Genomic DNA, 12475 nt, shown 5'->3' with positions numbered 1-12475 from the left:
TTGGTACCTTACAAGGTTTACACACTCCCATCACATACTCTGCCCTCACCTCCCATCCTCACTCTCTGAACCAGCCATCCCTCACCTTCCCTCTGGTCAGGCAGAAGACACTGCTGCTTGGTTTCTCCGTCCTCATACCCCCTCCTCTCTCTCTCTTCTCTCCCTTTTGGCTGTCACCCATCAGCCAGGCCAGTGGTACCTGTGGAGTGAACTCTGTGCTGTGGGACTGTACTGGCTTTTTCCCTGTGATTCCACTGCTACTCCTCATAGACGACCAGAACCATCCAGAAACAAAGGTTCAGTCCTCAAGGAACAAGCGGTGGGATGTGTTCCTTTAAGTGTGATCCTTGGCTCCTCACATTACCAACAGACTCTGATCCAGGAGGCCTATGGTGGAGCCCCAGAACTGGCGCTCAGAGGGATACTGGTGCGCCTAGGGCTTGGCTTCGATTACATCAGGGGTCACCAAACTTTTTCCTAAAGAGCCAGATAGCAAATATTTTAGGCCTGTGGCCATCTGGTCTCTGCTGGATCTACTCAACTCTGCTGTTGCAGTGAGAAAGCAGCCAGTGACCCCAACTGTGGTAGGTGAATCATGGCCCCCAAACATGTCAGGTCCCAATCCCTGGGACCTGTAACTGTGACTTACTTGCAAAAAGAGTCTTTGCAGATGTGACTAAGTTAAGGATCTTGAGATGGGGAGATTATTCTGGGTTATATGAGTGGGCCCTAAATGCAGTCACAGGTATCCTTATAAGAAGGAGGCAGAGGGAGATTTGACACAGACAGAAGAACAGAAGACAATGTGACCACAGAGGCAGAGATGGGAGTGATGCAGCCACAAGCCAAGGAATGCTGGCAGCCACCAGCAGCCGGAAGAGGCAAAGAACAAATTCTCCCCTAGAGCCTCTGGACATAGGACAGCCCTGCTGGCACCTTGAGTTCAGCCCAGTGACTGATTTTGGACTTCTGGCCTCCAGAACCGTGAGAGATCAAATTTCTCTTGTTGTGAGCCACCAGGTTTGTGGTAACTTGTTACAGCAGCAATAGGAAACTAATATACCATACAACAAATGCACAGGCCTGTGTTCCAATAAAACTTTATTTCTAAAATAGAAGGCTGGCCACTGATTCAGACATTAAAAGGTCCAGGTGCACAAGACAGATTGGAAAGAAAAGTCAGAAATAAATATTTGGAAGTCATTATTCAGAAAAATAAATAAATAGATACACTCACTCACTCGAGTTCCCTTTGCCAGGAAGGAGAGATGAGGAGGAGCCAGAAAAAATTTCAATCTCCTGCCCATGACTCACTCAGAGATGAACCCAAACAAAACCTCTAGGAATGTGTGAAGTGGATAGACTCCTCCAACTGGAGCATCTCCCATAGGGACCTCAGTGGCTCCTGCCGGGCACGACAGGCCTGGGAGGGTGGGGTGTTTGAGGTGTAGGTGTGTAGGGGGTGTGAGGTGTGGACACCTACCTGTGGTTATAAACGTCCTCTAGAACACCCAGCTGGGACCAGAGCTCTCCCTTCTTTCTGCCTGCCTCTGGAGAAAGGAAGCAGCTGCTCCCAGTGTCACTTCCCCTCCCCACCCCCCCTACAAAGAAGTGAGCGCCCGCATGCATGCATGCGCACACACTTCTCTAGGTCCATTACAGAGGAAAGTTCTAGAGATACTCACCAGACACGAAGGCCACTTTTTCCTTTAGGATGGGAAGGACATCAGAAGCTTTCAAACCATCATTCCGAAAAGATCCTATGGGACAATAAAACAGAAGGAATCAGGGTAAAAGACACCAGATGCCTGAATCCCACTCTCAGCCTCCCAATCCCGTAATGGGACAGAAAGTTCCACCTACCTCCCAGCTGAATGGAAGAGGAGAGGGCCCACAACAGAAAGGACACTCCCACATGACACCAGGCCACAGGGTGATCAAGGGTGTGGCCCTCTGACTCCTCCCCAGGAGAGGACAGTCCAAGTTACCCCCCACCACATAGACAAAGTTCCATGCCCTGGAGACAACAGCTATAGCCTTCTTGTTCGAAGAGCAGGGCTTTTAAAAAACCACTGTTGTACCTCTAGTGCCGAGACAGTGTCTGGTACACAGTAAGCACTCAGTAAACATCTTCTGAACAGGTTAATTAATATCAAGATGGACCACAATGTCCTAAATAATTCTTTTTGCCTTTCCTTTACAAGGCGTTGTGGCTCTTAGTCTTCATTTTACAAATGGGAAAGTAAACCACAAAAATCCCCAAGTGGTAAGCAGAGTTGAATGCAATACCCTTCTCCATCCTTCTTTCTTCTCCCCCTCAATGTCACCATCACCAGTCCACCACAGACAGGAGGTGCGAGGACACCAACCTCCTGGGAAGGACATGTACTCCTTTCTTCAGCAGCTCATTCTCTGCCTAAATCTTGCTGCTCAGTGGGAAAGCCCTTTCTGGGGTCTAGTTGAGTTCCTGTTAGTGGGTTGGAGGCAGAGGCCTGGGGCTGACAGAGGATGAAAAATAACAATGTCCCTGGAGAAACAGTAGCCTCAAAGGACAACCCAGCCCAGTGTGAGATGTGTGGGAAAGGAGGACCCAGCTTCCACACACACACACAAAACCCCAGGCCAGCCCACTGTGCCCCTATCATTTAACCAGAGAACTCAACAAGGACTCTCAGGGAGAGCCAGCCCACGCTCAGAGCCCTACGAGCTGTAACTGGAATCTGCTGTGGGTCACCACCAGGGACATGGCACAGATGGACCCCAGAAGAGATCCGGTTCTGTATCAGCTCAGTGAGACAGAACCAGGGACCACAGACTCCCCCACTGCTGCCTTTCTCCACTTGGCTTACTCCCTTTTGGTCCCAACCTGACAATCTACAGAGGGGAGAAACGTGCAGGACCCTCCCACTCAGGGCTGTGACAATCTCTAAACACTGAGTGTCTCAAGAGACCTACTCGGGAATTCTGGCAACAACCCAGGGTTAAGACCACACTCAACCAAAGAGGAGGAGAGATGTGTCCCCAGAATGCCAGTTTCCACAGTCAGAGGTCATATTCTAACCCCACACAAATTTCCAAAGTGTCTCTGACCATTTCACCTTCTTCTTTTTCATTTTTCACTAAATGAAGACAGTGAGCCTTTTTATTCATCAGTTGCTTCTCTTTACAAGCTGACCCACAGTACCTGATGCTGCAGTAACCAGCACAAGTCTCACTTTGAGAGGACTGTGGGCAATAGAAGAAAAAAAATAATGCCATAAAAAACAAAGCTCTAACTATAAGCATTGTTTTGTACATTCTATCCTTAGTTTCTACATTTGATCTTACGCTCTGATCTTATCTTCCAACACAGAAAAACTGATAAATCTCACTAGTAGAAACTAATTAGGATCAATATAAATTATTATAGAATTTACAAATAGATACATAGGGTATTTTTCACCCTCATGCAATAAGGAGACGGTTCAGCTTCGTTGGCAAGGAAGAGTCCTATCAGGCTTTCGCAACTAGACAAGGATCATCTTTAATTAACACATAAATTGTTTGTGTAGAATGATGCTTCTGCATCAAAACAGCTTATTTGCATATGTGAAATGTGTCTTTCTATACGTCAGTTTTAAAACATTCTCCTCTACATCACTACATGCATGATTAATTTCTATAGAAAAAAATTTTAACAAGAAAAGTTAAACTTCAGTCGTCTTCTTCCAGATTATTTACAAGTTCAAAAACAGCAAGGCCCAAACTAATGAGATTTTACTGTATAACAAGAATCCATAACCCTCTTCTCCCCTAAATTCCTGTCCTGTATTTCCCACTGCTCTTCTCTCCTCCCCTACTGTGTTAAAGGAGACAAGATGGCTCTAATTCCACATAGTTCCCAGACACTAAGGAAGAGTTCGGAATTTGCTGTAACAGAAGCAAAAGGTCTCCCATCAGATACCCTCCTCGGTCACCCATGGAGAGAGGGAGGGAGCTCCGAGTCTCATCCTTCACACCCCCTCATGCCCCACCTCTTCCTTCTCCCCTCCAGACTCCAGGACCCGAGAGAAGGGGAGCAGCTTGTTCACGGAGCTTGTAGTCATTGGCTTAAGTCAATGTCAATATCTTGGCTTGGGCTGGTCTAAGATTTCTAGGGCTTTCTCTTCCCAGACCAGAGTCTTCTCTCATCCAGTTCAGACCACAGCTGAGCTATCTCCCAGGTTGAGTGCCCACGGTAAGAAAACCTCAAGTGTTCAGATTTACAAAATCCTTAACTAGGGGATAATCATTTCCAAAAACAACAAGATTTTCACATTGTAAAAGGATTTGCTCCAGAGTCTCTTCAAATAAAAGTTGCCTTTAGTGGTTTGAATTAGTTTTTCATTTGCCAAAAATTGAATTACAGATAACTTTTCGACTATATATGTATTATGTAAAGCCAAGTAGAGCTAAACTAATTAGCCCAGCAGCTTGGAAGTTGGCGACCTTGCATAGAAAATCTATTTGTACTGGCTGAAGATCCTTATGTATCAATTCCCCCAGGGTCCTTGTGAAACCAGCTGTCGGAATCTATAATGAAGGGGAAGTTCATTGAACGCTAACTCAAACAGGACCAATGAAATAGCAACATGTTTTCACTATCAGGTTCATGTCTGGGCAGACTCATAGTAAATGTTCAATAAATATTTGATGAAAGAATAAATAAATGACTGAAGTGTTAACCCTTCCTAAAGTGACTTGCACAAGGTCAGTGGCCTCATCTGTCACAGCAAGAGCTGGTGATCTGAGTAGATGATCTCCAGAGCACCATGCACGTCTAATATTCTGAGATTTTTAAAAATCTTTTCCTCATATTTATTGGCCTTTAAGATCCTCACATTATCAGATAGCATGCTTTGAAAGGAAGTATTAGGGAGAAATTCCCTAACAAGATTCAGTGCACTTTGGGAAGACAAAATAACTCTTCCTGGCCTCCCATTCTTTCCAGGAATCAGTTTAGGGATTCGGATGCTCAGGACACGTCACCCCATTTTGCAGACAGCCCAAGTTACCCAAATGAAAGCCTAGTGATGGAAGACCTTCTGTGAAGCAAACACACCTTGAAGCAGGCAGACTCCAACCGCAACTGCTGTCTCCACGATACAAGGTATATTTGATAGCACTATTAGACTATAAACTCTAGACCAATCGTAGACCAGCTTCCCCTTTTAAAAGAAAAGGCTGTTGAAACAGCAGGCTCCTTGCTACCTCTAAAGACAGCCTGAGAAGAAATAAAAGCATCTGTGCCCTTGGAGTTACTGCAAGGGAAAAAGAACCAGAGGGCACCCTCATGGACCTGACCCAACCTGAGTGCTGTGCTTTCTCTTAAGGACAAAGGCATGTTCAGTGTTAAATGCCACCCCATTCGTGTCCTGCTGCTGCCAGAATTACAAGCCTGCTGTTCCGTTAATTAGCAAAGTTGAAATGCTCTGCATCTATTAGGGAAGTAAAAATTACCACCACCATCTCCCCAGGATCTCCACTTGGGTCTTCTCCAAGCTCCACTTTTGCCTCCTCCTCACTCCAAGTATGTTACGCTTACATTGCTGCTGCCTGCTCCTCTTCACATTTTCCTAGTCACCATGTCCCATGCTGGAAAATGCCAATCATCCTCACTCTGGCTCTCAGCCTCTGTGTGGCCCCACGTCGCCATGGCAGGACTGCCCCTGTGTCACAGGCCCTGCCCATGGCTTTGTGGCTCCCCCAGGGCAGGTGGGTGCCTTGTGATCCATGCTAATCTCCTTCAGAAAGCAATCCTGATTTCAATAAGCGAAGAAAGAAACAACTAAGTGTTGAGCATTTAGAGGTGCAAGCTGCCAGGGTACCCGTGGATTGCTCTTTATTTCCTTTTGGTTCTCAGTCACACCCCCTTAATTTGCACTTATTTAGAAGTTACTGTGTAAATATTCTAATGTTGCTTCAAGTGTGCCTGAACCTGTTTCACCACTGAGATGGCAAACTTCCCAACACTTAGGTCTCTGCCTCTCTTTCCTCTCCATCCCTGTGGTGTTCAGCGTGGGAGCTTCACTCAAAGTGGCACTGAATCACTGACTGACCTGCTGCACAAAAGAGGTTTCACTTACAAATGAGAGCCCCAAGAGGTCACTAGGAAGAACCTCATCTGGATGTAATTTGGACAGTTTCCTATTCCCAGAGTCATTCATCCACCAATTCTGTTTTTTTTGAGGAAGATTAGCCCTGAGCTAACTACTGCCAGTCCTCCTCTTTTTGCTGAGGAAGCCTAGCCCTGAGCTAACATCTGTGCCCATCTTTCTCTACTTTATATGTGGGATGCCTACCACAGCATGGCGTGCCAAGTGGTGCCATGTCTGCACCCGGGATCCGAACCAGCGAACCCCAGGCTGCCGAGAAGCAGAACGCCACCGGGCCAGCCCCCGTCCACAAATTCTTTACCGAGCACCTATTATGTGCTAGGCTGCATGTTAGGCTTTGGTGATATTTAGACAAATAAGAAATGGACCCTGCTCTCCAGGGGGCTTCCAGGCAGAGATAGAAAGGTGTGCAGCTAGGACAATGAGCCGTCACCAGAGGTAGAATATGACCTGTATGGAATGCAAGGAGCTCAAAGCAATGGCTTCCCAAAGGTGAGTCCTAAAGCCTTGCTACTCAAAGTAATAAGCATCATCTACCAGCTAGAATCTTGCTAAGAATGCAGAATCTCAGGCCCCACCTCAGACCTTCAGAATCAGAATCTGCATTTAATAAGAAACCCAGGTGATTCATATGTACATTATGTTTGGGGGAGTGCTATATTCCAAAGTGTGTCTTTCTATTCCAGAAGGGCCTGAGAGCCAGAGATAGATAAAAGCATCCTTTAGCCTAGTCTAAACAGAGCCTCTAAAGTCTAATCTGGTGCTGCTTGTCACCCCTCCCATCTCTACCATGGGAAGACCCCTCTCCACTGCCCAGGGATTCCAGAGATTCAGCCATACCCTTGTAACCCATCACTCAAATTCAGCTCTGGAATCAAAAGGCTATCCAAGAGATGGATAACTTCCTGGTCCAGAGCATTGAGACTGGACCATGTGTTGTTTTTTGGCAGCAGGAATGTTTATGAATAATACCTGCCCAAACTGCTCAGAATTTTGGCAGCTTAAACCACTCTCTCATGCATCAAATATTTTAATTTCACAACAAATCTTCCTTGCGACTCCAACCCTCGGAGCCCTGACTTCTCTAACTACTCTCAGTACCATAAATACTGTCACTGGTCATACTGATAGACCAAGAGAAGGCCTGAGATGACCCTAGAGGACAGAGGAGCTGGTCAATTTATGCCTCTTTATCGCACCTGCCCTTCCACACCCAGGGACAAAGCCCTGAACGTTGGGCAATATAGGACAAGAAACAGGAAGGAGAGGTGCCTCCACTCTAGGGAGTTCCACATCTAATGGGAACACAGTGCTCATCTCAGGCAATTCTCTCCCTTGGAGGGGAGATCCAATTTCTGCCCTCTGAGAGTTTCCAGCCTAATAAAATACGTAGTGCCCACTTCCCCTGACATAAGAAAGCTACCAGATTCTGTGTAAAAAAAAGTGAGATTCTGAGGTTCTGATCAAGACCTTCTCATCCTGCCCCCAACCTGGCTGTCCTGTATCCCCTCCACCCCAATATGGTGCCAAGATCCCCTGAAATGGCACAGAAACCTGGGAGGTATCCTAGACTCCTCCCACTCCTACACCCCAAATATCGATCCAGTAACTTGGTTCTGCTGATTCTACCTCTTAAATGTCTCTCTCACTCATCCTCTCCTCTGTGCAGTGTCCCTGATCTCCCGTCAAGTTGAGCTGTCCCTGACTGCACCTTGTTCTCCATCCCTCCTGAAAGGCATCTCTGTGTTTTCATTCTCCTCCCCATTAACTGATCCTGATGCCCTGAATCATGTCTTACTTGTTCTACCCCAGCATGGAGCACAGTGCCTGTCATCCAAAGGGGACTCAAGAAATGCTGGACTGAACCTGAGCATGCACAGGTTCTAAGAAGAGAGAGAGTAAGGGTGGTGAGTTGGAGGCGATTCATCAGGGTGGCTCCCCAGAGGAGGTGATCTTTGAACCAGGTTTTGAATAAGGGAAGGGCCATGGAGAGAGCATGCAGAGAGGAGGAGGCAAGCAAGGCGACTGCCACAGATGGAGAGAGCTTACTGGCTGAACAGAGAAGCAGGGTTAGGGAGCGATGATGGAAGGAGGGTATGGAGGAGGTGGGCGGACTCCAGGCTCTCACCCTGACCTCCCATCTCCATAGGGCAGGCTCGTGGGAAGGCATCAGCAAAGATGTGGTGCCAGTGCCTGCGGAAGCTTAAAGTGGTGGGACTGTGCCACAGCAAGGGCCAGAGCTGGGTGGCATCCAGCTGGTCCCAGGAGAGCTGGACCAAGCAGGCTCTGACGCCAACATCCATGTCACATTTTATCTTCAAGGAGATGGGGAGGATGGGACACATGGCCCCTGCTGAGGTGGGTGGTGGAATATAGGGGCAGTAGGCACTGGAACTTTGTCTCTTTTGATCTTCTCCCTAAATTCCTAGCGAGGCAGGAAGAATGTTTGTCTGTGAGGTACCTCTTGGGAACCTGCCAAGCCAGTAGCAGATGGGGAGTTTTGTAAGACCCCATGAAGATGCAATGTGGAACTGAATCATAAAGGTAAGAGACTTAAGGACATGGCCCCTTCTGTGTAGGAACAACTAGATGGGCAAAGCCCTTGGGGGAAGACACTGTCATGCATCTGGAGATGGGAGGGAACCTATCAGTGGGTAGAGGCAATGACCTTCATTCCCCTCAGTCCTGTATTAACAGAAGAGGAGAATGGGTGGCAGGAAAGAGAGGAACGAGGCTGAGAGCTAGAGATAAAGAGCTGGAGAGAAAGACACACATACAGATGGAGGTGAATGTCTCGTCTCCTCTTCACAGATGCTAATGAGCGATTGCGGAAACTGCCTGTTGGAAAACTCCTCCAGCAGCTATAAATATGTTCCTTGGAGCTCTCATTAAAACAACTGCCACTGAGGCAGGAAGTGTGTGCTGCAAGGAAGGAATAAATCTGGCAGAGGAGGAGACTGGGCAGCTTTGTGTCAGCAACAGAAGACAGCGCAGTGTGGAGATCCACCTGCCTCTCCCCAACCTGGGGATCCATCCGCCCACACTGAGGCCAGGTCCCCGCAGCTGTCCCTCACCGCTGACACCTGCAAATGTCAAACCAGCCCCAGCAGCATCCTCCTTCCCTCCTTGAGGGGTAGCCACGGAGGAGGGATGATGTGGCAGAGTTCTCCTCCTCCCTGGCACCGGGCCACAGGACTTCTAAGAGAAAAACATTCAGGAGTCTCAGCTGACCTGATTTCAATGCAAAAGGAGAGGAAAAAGAAAAACAAGGGCTCTTCTTTTGGCAATCGCTAAATACTAAGCTTTTCCAAGCAAACTGACGAGGCCTCATGCAACGTAAGGCAGTGGTCAGGGACTTGAGATGGCAGCCAGATTGGGCAGCCTTTACACTAGGGGAAGCAACGTCTACCTTCTCTCAACTCTGACGTGCACTGGAACATCACTCCTCACAAGAACCACTTTCTGCCCTGTGCTATAGTGAGCTGTGTGCCTCCCCCAGAGTGCCTTCCCTAACTCCTCCCGCATCCTAGGTTGGGCTGGCTCCTCCTTCCCTGCAGATCGGCAGATCGCAGGGCAGGCACCTCGCTGTCATGCCATCTCCACTGCTGCATCCGGATCCCTCTCTAGACTCTAAGCTCCTGAAGACAGGGGCTGGGTGCTTATCTCCATATCTCCAGTGCCTGGAACACACCTGGTGCTTAATGAACGACCCCAGGACCGAGTCTTATTCATCCACAGTGCCAAGGTGCCTTCTACACAAAAGGAGATTAACAGCTGCTATGCCTCTTCCTCCCCTGGTCCCTCTCTGTCCCTATTTCTACCCCCATCTCCATCTTTCTCTCTCTCATGCTTCCACAAGAACTCTAATTGTGGCTAATTTCAATATTAACTTTCTAAAGTCAATATCAGATATAAAGCCCTGGCTAATGGGCTACTTTTGAAGAGCAGAAATTTGTAACACTTACCATTGCTAAATTAGCTTCATTAAAGATCACTAATAATTAGCACTTTAAACATGTGGGTAACACCTCTCTAAGCCCAGCTAATGAGCAAACCGTTCCTGTTTATTCTTCACAAGATTTAATATTAGCGAGTTGAGACCTCAGGTGCAATACACACAGGCTCACTCCCCTCCCTCCCGCCCTCCCTCCCCAGAGAAGCAGGCATCATTCCGTGTATTCTAGACACAAGGAATGGCCACTTCAGAAGTGACTCTATCTGCCCATCACTTTTTAAAAACTGATTCTTTGCTAAGTGGCCAGTTATTTAAAGTGCTCATACCTCATGGGTGGTGGTGATAGTGATAGATTGATAGTCTTTTTGTTACACTGAGCATTACTCTTGGATGGGTACTCAAAGTAAAAACAGAACATGAGCCAGTGATGAATCAGTCAGTGATGAAGATGAATCAACCATTGAACATAGCAGTGTATTTGCTTTTATAATATATTGAGAGAGAGTTATAGAGGTACTCAGAGGCAGAAAGCGTGTGCCGTGGCAGCTCACAGATAAAAAGCTCACTCCTTGGGACCCTCACTCTCAGTCCCCCTCCCTTTTCCCCAGTGTGCATATCAACAGCACTTTAATTTTAATTAACTTTAATTTAATCAGGACATAATGACTTCAGTTAAAGATGAAATTGTTGATTTGAAAAGCCAGCTTTGGCCTCTGTCATTGTGGAAGACACTCTGGCAGGCATCCCAACAGGGAATGCCCAGCACTTCCCCCATGCCTCTCCTCTCTTCCCTGTTCCCTGTGGCCTGAAATTTAGGTGTGGGTCACAGTAGAGCAGCAACGGCTGACTGCAGAGCTCAGACCAGGAGACCCTCCTGGGCAGCTCCTGGAATAGCCCCTCTCACCTCAGCCCAGAGCTTCTCTATACTCCCACCTCCATGCTTTCTGATCCCATAGCTGTGCCTTTCCTGCTCTAGACTCACTACCATGCCCACTGGTGGAAGCAATGTCACAAGGATATACCAGGCAGAGACTGGACACAGGTCCAGCACAGACAAGGAACAACAAGGGCCAGAGTAATAACCAGGTTTGCAGAATTGCAAGTGCAGTCCGACAGGTGACAAGGGCCACACCGAAAGGTCATATGATTGAACAAACTTCAGCAAACTGAAGCACCTTCTCCCACTTCAAGGACAGGCGTGCTGCTGTCCTTGGTCCTGAGCTAGTTGCGTAGTTGCTGCTCGGAGCGGCTGCTGTCCAGCCTGTCCTACTATATATAAAACAAATGAGAAAGAGGCAGACGTGAAAGAGATGTTAAGATATATATCAGGGAGATAAACATGAAGGAGTGTTGAAAGGACATAGACACGGAGAGATTACTGGAGAGAATAAAAAGACTTGTTGAGGTATTGTTTTCAAATAACTGCAGTAACAAAAAAGGTCTATGCCCATCACCCACACACATACACACACACAGCTCCCATGAAAAGGAGACAGCATGAGCTCCTTTTGTCCCCCAGTACTATGTTTAGTTTTCTGGATAAACTGGCTGATCATACCTGAGGTGGATGGGTTGGTCATGGAAAGATTCCTAGTTTTAAGCAATTTTCTAATCTCTCCTTAAGTTACTACCTCAGATATCTAAACACTGCCCAATTCAGTTCAATAAATATTTATTGAGTGCCTTTATGTTCCAGGTAAAGTTCCAGTCACTTTGGGCACTATGATAAAAAAAAAAAAAAAAAGCAGAGTTCCTGACCTTAAGAGACTTTTAGTTTATCACTGTATAATTTTAATATCATGTAAGAAACACAATGATAGAGGTACATACGAGGGACAACTATTCAGAAAATCCCAAAGGGATAATAAAATCAGCCTCTAAGAAAGTGACTAAAAAGTGAAAGACAGTAACTAGAGAAGAGGCAGAGGATTACAGGATCCTCAGTAAGGTCCTGGACTGGACAGCATGGTGGTGAGTACTGAGGTCTCTCTGGTGGGTTTGAGGGAACAGAGAAGAGGAGCTAAGCCATGGTAGTGTTTACACTACGACCCAGGCCTTCTCGAGAGTAACAGAGAAATGAGTTAATGTTTTCCAGAGATAAGCAACAAAGTTCCCCTGCGAACCTAGCATAACCAGGAGCCAACGTAAGCTATGAAAAGACCAAGATTAGGAGAGTCTGACTTGTGATCCTGCTATTTCTTTAGAAAGAAGCACAACAATGTCAGGCGCTAAACAGGAAACAAGGCATAATCCAAACGTCTTATGAAGCTGGAACCTTTCTCTAGAATTATGGAAAACAAGGAGGAGCTGGAGGTGTCTGCAAAGGGTTGCCTAGGTAACCCTCAACTCTGCTCACCAGAGGCCATACTAAGCCGCACATTCCAGG

General features: G+C 47.0%; 1 protein-coding gene across 13 annotated transcripts in view; it reads right to left on the bottom strand.

The window, feature by feature from the left end:
- The window catches only part of KALRN (kalirin RhoGEF kinase), a 637395-nt gene that overhangs the window by 453861 nt on the left and 171059 nt on the right, over positions 1 to 12475 (bottom strand). For all 13 annotated transcript variants that reach the window (XM_046658061.1, XM_046658067.1, XM_046658063.1 and 10 more), the window contains exon 2: positions 1686 to 1760. In XM_046658061.1, coding sequence (XP_046514017.1) covers positions 1686 to 1760 — 75 coding nt within the window. The remainder of the gene's footprint in view (positions 1 to 1685; positions 1761 to 12475) is intronic.

The sequence above is a fragment of the Equus quagga genome, chromosome 4 (assembly GCF_021613505.1).
Source record: "Equus quagga isolate Etosha38 chromosome 4, UCLA_HA_Equagga_1.0, whole genome shotgun sequence".
Classification (NCBI taxonomy): Eukaryota; Metazoa; Chordata; class Mammalia; order Perissodactyla; family Equidae; genus Equus; species Equus quagga.
Note: the sequence above shows the minus strand (reverse complement) of the source record. Positions and strands in the feature narration are given on the sequence as shown.